The sequence below is a fragment of the Haliotis asinina genome, chromosome 1 (genome assembly GCF_037392515.1).
Source record: "Haliotis asinina isolate JCU_RB_2024 chromosome 1, JCU_Hal_asi_v2, whole genome shotgun sequence".
Lineage (NCBI taxonomy): Eukaryota > Metazoa > Mollusca > Gastropoda > Lepetellida > Haliotidae > Haliotis > Haliotis asinina.
The window spans coordinates 51,896,401-51,904,991 of record NC_090280.1 but is presented as its reverse complement, the minus strand read 5'-3'; the positions used below and the strand labels follow the sequence as shown (position 1 = coordinate 51,904,991).

Here is an 8,591-nt window from a genome sequence, read left to right as displayed (position 1 = left end):
GCTCAGGACCAGTCACTTCCCGCTCGCAGTCGCCAGAATGTGATTCTTAAAGAAAATATCAATATGAAATGTCGTCTTTGCAATGAATGTACAGAGACTGTCCAACACATTGTCAGTGGATGCCCTTCCTTGGCACAAACAGCATATCTTAAAAGACATGATGGCATGGCTCGCTGCTTTTACTATCGTCTCCGCCATGTCTGTGGCCTTGACTCCGAGGTCCATCCATGGTACGACCCTGAACATGTCCAGGGCGTCCTGGAACATGATGCTTTCAAACTTCTCTGGAATAGGCCAATATACAGACTGAGACGAACTCCAACCAACAAACCTGATCTTCTCTTTTTGGATAAAGAAAATGAAATTATTCGTATCATTGAATTTTCCCTCCGTTTGACAGCAATGTGATTGGCAAGATTCAGGAAAAGCATGATAAATACCTCGCCTTTAAAATGTCTCGCTTCCATCCCAAGTACACAGTCGTCAGGCCCCCCATTGTTCTCGGTGTGGTACCCCGTGATAACTTGGCGCAGATCAGGAGAGCGCACAGCTCTTCCGACAATCTGGGTAATGCAGAAGGCTACAGTGATGGGGAGTCTTCATATTCTCCGGAAAGTTCTTGGTGGGTTCGACTAGACAGTGTTTCCTGGGGAAAGTCCCATTCACTGTCTGGGCTGCGTTTAGAGGGGGCACGTGGCCTGAGCTGATGATGAGCTTACCGACCTGACTGTGCCAGGATCACCTGGACCCTCTCTGCTGCATTGCTGTCTTAATCTGTGAAACACTAATACAATAGAGACCACAATCTGCTAATACGGCATTGTTAGAAACATGTTTATCTATGCCAAGAACATATTTACAGAAATGTGAATGAAATTTGTCAATCAACTGTCATTCTTGATAACCCGTCACGTCTGCACCATAAAGTAAAATTGGCTTCACGTTTGTATGAAAGAACTTAAAAAGAGTATTAACTGGAATATTTGGATACTGAGTGATAAGTGATCATCGGGTATACAATCGCTTTGCCGTCGATAATATGATGAGCACAATTAATGCATACTTAAGAATCATCGATATCCGAATCATCACAAATGACATCCCTTATAATGTTTTCACAGTCATTCCAGGATTCGTTCAGCATAGATTAAGGCACATCATGAAAGGTCATATTCACTTGTCTGAGTTGATTCTCTAAATAGTCAACCCTTTCTACTAATGTGTGATCACAATCTTTACCTTTTACATTTTCGTTTGCAAAAGAATCACATCACTCCTCTGCCACATGTCGCTGTGCACCCATATATACAACTGACGTATTGATACTGTCCAGCTTGCTGTGTACATGCTTGTTCGACTTGACGACTTCGTCAAACTTGTGATTACGTTCTGAAATGGCCTGATACATGGGTAGGGAGGAACTTGGTTACAGTGAGAGCAGAGTCTTTGTAATTTTTCGACAGAAACTTTGTGATACGTCACAGAGTATGTGTGATTTTAGTCTCAACAGGGGAAGGGTAAAGTAATAATGAACAGAACACTGGGCGAATCATACCCCGTCAGCTATTTTGGGGGGTTGGGAATTATCTGTGACAATGAATGACTTTTCCTTTTTCTGGGATATTTGACCAATTCATGGAAATTGATACTTAGGGTTTTTTCACAGATAAAACAGCACATACTTTATGACGAAAGAGGAACCAAATAAAGAGTCTCCTACCAGATGAACACTCTCCTACAGCCTCCTACCACATCTTTTACCGAATAAACAGTTTCTTACCAAATAAAGAGCCTCTTCCCAAGTGAACAATCTCCTAGCAAATGAACAGCCTTCTACCAAATGAACAGTTTCCTATCAAATGAGCAGCCTGCTAACAAATGAGCAGCCTTTCACTAGACAACTAAAAGTCATTATAGATGCTCTCGATGTAAACCCGAAAAATCGATAAAGGTGACAAACATGTTGAATAGGAGCAACTCATGCTTGTCACTAAGGAGTTCTGGTGGTCGGGCTCGATGACATTGTTGTCGAATGGCATTGTAACCAAGTAGATCGATTTTCATGCTGTTGATCACTGGATTCGATTATTATTCGATTATTTACAGACCGCGGCTGTTTAGCTGGAATAATGCTGCTTGTTAAACAACAAACCAACCAACTCCCCTCATGCCAAAATCCTATATCATATTCTTTCTCGACGTCGAGCTTTATTGTATAATTGATAGCGTTTTATACAGACTGTGCCTTTCATGTGTGCATATTTCAAACGTATATATTGCTACTATTATGAGAAAATAGATATTGTTCTAAATGTGTATATGTGCCATAGTCTCCCATACTTCTACAAGAATGGTTTGTGTACATACGCATGTGATTTTCTGTTCCCATATTTCAACTATTGACAGTGCCACAATTCAGAAAGTACTAAATAGATAACGAGAGTCATCAGAAGATGACATATCCCCCCGACCCCCAAATATTTGAGAGGACAAACCATCTGACAGTTACTTATTGTCCTTTTAGACAACTGACAGATATTAAGAAGTGTTTTAGTTCTGCCCCGGAAACGAAACACACCTCTCACTAGTGAGACTAAGTCAAAAACGTTTCCATGGAAACCGAGAAAATAATAAATCACAAGAACCTGTAAGTAGCAAAAGGCACCACTTCAGGTTCTGATTGATATATCTACCAAGTTTTGCAGAAAAATGTTGTTGGACGGTTTTTGAGTTCTGCTCCGGAAACGAAACCCACGCCACCATTAGCAACAGGCACAACCATAGGTTCAAATTATTATATCTATCAATTTTGGTCTATAAATATTGAACGGTTTTTGTGTTATGCTCCGGAAAGATGATTTGTGACTCGTATATCCAAGAAACCTTTTTCAGTGTCACTGTACCAAAGGTGAGGCTGGTAAAGTTCTTTTGTCAGTGTCCTAAGTAATCTTGATTGTATGCATGCTAATTCAAGGGACGTAATCGCCAAGCGATCTACCTACCGCCATGTTGAGATGCTGGCAACGCCTTAGGTACAGTGTGTGTGTGTGTGTAACATTTTCATTTCCAGATTCACCAACTTTGTATATATGAGACATAAATTCACAAGCTTGGTATTTGTGACATATATTCACAAACTTGGTATGTGTGACAGATTCACCAACGAGTGAGTTTAATTTAACCTTGCACTCAGCACAATGCTGGCTAAATGGCGGCTGTTTTTAAATAATGGAGTCTGGACCAAACATTCCAGTGATCAACAACATGAACATCGATCTGTGCAAATGGGAAGCGATGATATGTGTCAACCAATTCAGAGAGCGTGACAACTCGATCCCTTTAATCACCACTTACGACAAGCACAGTCGCCTTTTATGGCAAACATTGGTTTCTGAAGGCCTATTCTACCCCGGTCTTTCACGGGTCACAGGAGGTTAGGGATATGTACAGGGACATATATACATATCTGGTGGATGGGGCTGGAGAGCAGTAATCAAACCAGACAATCAAGTGATCAATGAACGCATTTATTGTTTTAAAGCATCGACTACATTCATTTATTCATTATTAAATGGCGTCTGAGTGATGGTCGATGTACACGTTAGCTGAGACGTTGTGGTAGCCGTTACAAGGGGATCTCGCAGATATATCGACGCTTGAGGTCACAGTGGAGGTCACTGATCCCCCAAGTATCCAGCTGACCACAGTCCTCCCCCCGACCGTTGTCCGGCTCGGTTACCCCCCAAGCAGGCACATTTGTGGATCCCGAGGTCCATATAAACTGAGACGATCCCGACGACCTTCGCTTCAAACCTATCCAAACTCGAAATTTCTTTGAACCTAAAAAATATGAGTTGAGAGTTAAATGGACGTGTGTCCGTTAGTCGAATGAAAATCTCAGCTATGTAGACTGACTCCAAAATGACATCCTTCACAGAAATTTCTCAATTCTCTATTCTCAATTTTTCCCTTCCAGTGAGCTGCCGGACTTTTACTATAGGACTGGAACAGATAACCCAGGTCCCCGGGACGTGTGGGTAATGAGTTGGATCCAGGTGTTTGAACCCCTTATGATCGTGTGACTAATAAATTCAGGGATGTAATATGTTATGCTTTCATGATTAAAGGTTATATTTTCTTCGAAGATAACTTACCGTCATGTCATCTGAATATTAGACTTAGTTAAAATTTTGAAAACCTCGAAATTTTCGCCTCCGAGCTGAAGGATATGCTGCCAATTCTTTCAAGTTTGATGTCCGGAATTATAGTAACGGGTATGGGGTCGGTAAATATGGGGTATCGGGTCGGTTAATATCGGGTAGGACACAAAGGAAGACAATTTATACCCGTCTCAGTCTTCCTTTACCGTGTAATAGTTGTAGTGTTTGTTGTTTGTTGTACTCGCAGTACATCAGTTGTGTAGGCGTAGTAGTTTGTTACCAAATGAAAGGTGTCGAAAAAAACAAATCAAGCAATATAAGAAAATGTTCAAATAGTGGAGGTGCATATCCCTTGTATACGCGACTGTTGTGAGTGAGTTAGGTTAGTTTTACGCCGCTTTTACCAGTATCCCAGCACCATCAGGGCGGGGACACCCATTGTACCGATTTGGGGAATCGAACACGATCTTCGTCATGAGGACCGAACGTTTAACCACTCGGCTACCTACTGCCCTTTGCACGACTGTAACGTGGACAAGCATGTTTATACATTACTCTGAGATCTCCGAAGCTGAAAACACAGGGTGAGCAAGGAGACACACTCTAAACCCTTTGTTACTATAGAAAAGAAATACATTTCTTTTGTCTGTTTGATATTACCCTCAATAATATTGGAAACTATCCCGATGGTGTTGTGGTTGGAGTGTGCGCCCGGAGAGCGGAAGATCGTGGGTTCAATTCCAGGCCGCTTCATAACAAAAGACGTTAAAATATGGTACTTGTTGTCGACTGTCTCGAGCTCGGCATTAATGGATTCAACAAGGACTGGTCGGCTCGGAGTCAAGATAAAGTGTCTGAGTGGTATATTCATGCTCAACTGAGGCATGGTATCTCAGTGAACTAGCACTATAAAACAAGCTTAAGGTTGTATAATTAGCCACACACATGCATGTTGTTATGTGAGAGAAATATTCTGAAGTACAACCTTCCATTTTAACTCATCTCACCAATAATGTTAGAGTTTTAAGGCATCGGTCCATAAATGATGAGGAGGAGGGGCAGGAGGTTTGTAATGCACCAGACGTATAACCTAAAGGTTGTTTGAAGAGTTGCGCGAGAAGTTAGGAAACAGATAAACACCTAATCAGATCATGTACCCACCCTGTGTCAGAAATCACAGCATTAACAAACTAGCATGCACTTCGTTTCTTGATATTCAGTGACTACCTCTCTTCCCTTAAGTTGCTGATTCCCCAGTTTGGTAGGAGGGTAAATCTCTTACCTGCGTCCCCTGATGTGTCTCCCAGCCCAAACAGGTATCCAGCGACGATGCCATACTTCTTTGGCGTGTCCAGACTGACCAGGCGCCCACCTTCCGTCCTCTGGCACTCAGCCTCGGCGAATTTGTACTTCATTGTGTCCTTAAATTCACTGAGTCGGAAGCACATCTTGGGATTCTTAACTTTCGTGTATCCTTTAGGACACTTGCCTACAAAATGCAGGGAAGGAAATAAGCAAAAACGCAATAGATTGATGTAAAATAGTGTTGTCTGGAAACAAATCAATATCATTTGTCAAAACATATTGGATGAGGGTTTTGGTCTTGCTTGGTGCTTCTCAAAACGAAGTTTTATGCCTTTTCCTGTTTGAAAATGTTAATCCAGCTATATGACAGCAGTCTGTAAATAATCAAGTGATTAATATTAGCAAACTTCAAAAGGATCTGAAATGGTACAACATTGTCAATTATGTCACTTACTGTGACCATAACATACATCCAGTATGTCGACATTGACAACCATTACAGGTTGGGAATCTCATGGAATGGAGCAATACTTTTAAAGATGAAAACCCAGACCTTTGCAATCATATACAGCCTACCTGCAAGTGCAGCCACTACACAAACAGCAAATATGATGAGTCGCAGCATCATTGACTCTGCCTCTGAAACAGAAATTGCAAATAAACAAAAAATAGTCTTCCTTCCTTGAACTCATCTCGGCTGCGATGGTAACGTTGTTATAGAAGACGTTGAAGAACTCATGAAGATCCATGTTAGAATTGGTCTTCTACAACCCATGCATGTCGTAAAAGGCAACGAACAGGATCGGTCTTCACGATACTCGTCTTTCCTGGGGCAAGTGTTTCAACAGTCTCTGCAATGTGCAGAGCTGCGTGTTAATTTTATGATGGTTGGTTGGATGTGCCGTAATAAAAAGATTGTTTTATCAGCTGGCCAGGTTTGCTGATATGGTTCATTGTTGTCTATAGAGTAAATCGACGATCATGGCATCGATCACTGGATTGTCTGGACCAGACTCGACAACATGCACAGTTGACATTCAACGAAGTGGATTATTGGTCATTGTGGCGGCAAACATCAAACAAATACTGCTCAATACCTACATTGTGCACCAAAACGCTTGCACAACTCAAGCACAAAGCGAACATATCATGAACATTATTATAGAAGAGTGATTACTTTACCAAAAGTTGGGAGTAAGACGGTCGCTGCCAGTCCTGCCTGCTCAGTGAGGAGTACAGACACGTGTGTTTTATATAAAACAGGGGAAGGCTATTTAACGATGTAGTTTCTGTATTTGCATAATATACTTGTAATGGTTGAGACGTCAATATCTGCTACGTAATGCATATTGAATAGAGTCATGTATTATTAACAGAGCAGGTGAATAGCACAAGAGACGACACCTGCAGCCGTAACACAATCTAATAGTTGTTTTAAGGTGAAAGGTTCTGAAAATTGATTGAGCATCCTACTAAAGATTATTTGATTCAAGGAGAGAGAGAGAAACAGAGATACAGAGAGAGAGGCAGACACACAGATCGATAGACAGAGACACAGAGACCGACACATAAAGACAGTCACAAAAAAAGATAGACACACACACACACACAGAAAGATATATATATATATATATATATATATATATATATAGAGAGAGAGAGAGAGAGAGAGAGAGAGAGAGAGAGGGGGGGGAGAGAGAGAGAGAGAGAGAGAGAGACATAAAGAGTAACAGATGGGAGATTAAAAATTAATAGAGGACTTTGCAATTGAGTGTGCGCTGCGAAGTTGTCTCGCCTTCTCCAAGACTGAACGGCCTCCTACCAAACAAACAGCCTCCAATCTGATGAACCACACTTCCCACCAAATCAACAGTTTCCTACCATATAAACAGCCTCCTACCAAATGAACTGTGTCCTACAAGACAAGCAGTCTTCCCCTTACAGCCTCCTACCTCATGAACAACCTACTACTTAATGAACTGTGTCCTCCCATATGAACTGTGACCTACAAGATAAACAACCTCCTACCTCATGAACAACCTACTACTTAATGAACTGTGTCCTCCCAAATGAACTGTGACCTACAAGATAAACAACCTCCTACCAAATAAACTGTCTCCTTCCAGATTCTCCTACCAAATAAAGTGTGTCCTTCCAGATTCTCCTACCAAATAAACTGTCTCCTTCCAGATTCTCCTACCAAATGAACTGTCTCCTTCCAGATTCTCCTACCAAATAAACTGTCTCCTTCCAGATTCTCCTACCAAATGAACTGTCTCCTTCCAGATTCTCCTACCAAATGTCCTAACCTGTGTCCTAGGCCTACGACAGTCGTAAACCTATGTTTAGGTTGTTTAGGTTCTACGATTATCTTAGCGCCACGATGGCTTTAAGGAAAGGGCACCAGATAAACAGATGAATGGCGTCTCTTAATTAAGCACACACCTGATTATCAGTTGCTGTGTCCCATGCTTTTCGTTATAAGCTTTATAACTTTCACGTCCAGAAATTCTGTCTCAGTAGATAATGGAAAGAGGTTATTCAGTGTAGTTGACTTTGCATATCTAAAACGTCATGTGTTCGGTGATGTGATGGATATGCTGATCAGGGAACCTGCATGAAACCTGCTCCATGTCTACTTGCATGTGTAAATGTAGAAAGGATATGGGCGGAATGACTTTAACACCTGTGCACCTGTGATCTAATCTGCAGTTCAATCAAAGTGATCAGATGTTTCCGAGAAAGGTTTTTGCATTGTTAGCATTATGAGAAAATTTGCACATATAACAACAGTTGATACCCTGGGCTTATTAAGAAACACACATCACCTTATTACCGATCATCATGTGATTGCAAAACGAATTTATAACCTAAAGTTAAACAACTATGCCTAAAGTACGACTGTTGTGATGCAAGCCGAGAAGCTCGTGCTTCCCCGTGTAATCCCTCCTCTGCCGCCGGCTTGTGTTGATGTGACACACGTGACATTTAATGACCAGCTTGTCCTTTGTCAACGAGGGGGATGGACACGCCAGTGAGTGAGTGAGTTCAGTTTTACGCCGCGCTCAGCAATATTCCAGCTAAATGGAGGCGGTATATAAATAATCGAGTCTGGATCAGACAATC

The 8,591-nt window shown here is 41.6% G+C and overlaps 1 protein-coding gene across 1 annotated transcript; it reads right to left on the bottom strand.

Annotated features, from left to right (window-relative positions):
- Window positions 1–3,514: 3,514 nt before the first annotated feature.
- On the bottom strand, window positions 3,515–6,706 carry LOC137280260 (layilin-like). The gene is made up of 4 exons (XM_067811872.1): window positions 6,648–6,706; window positions 6,042–6,104; window positions 5,443–5,649; window positions 3,515–3,840 (listed from the first exon to the last, which is right to left on the bottom strand). The coding sequence occupies exons 2-4, from the start codon at window positions 6,091–6,093 to the stop codon at window positions 3,626–3,628; spliced, it is 474 nt and encodes a 157-aa protein (XP_067667973.1). The 5' UTR covers window positions 6,094–6,104; window positions 6,648–6,706; the 3' UTR covers window positions 3,515–3,625.
- Between the last annotated feature and the right edge of the window lie 1,885 nt (window positions 6,707–8,591).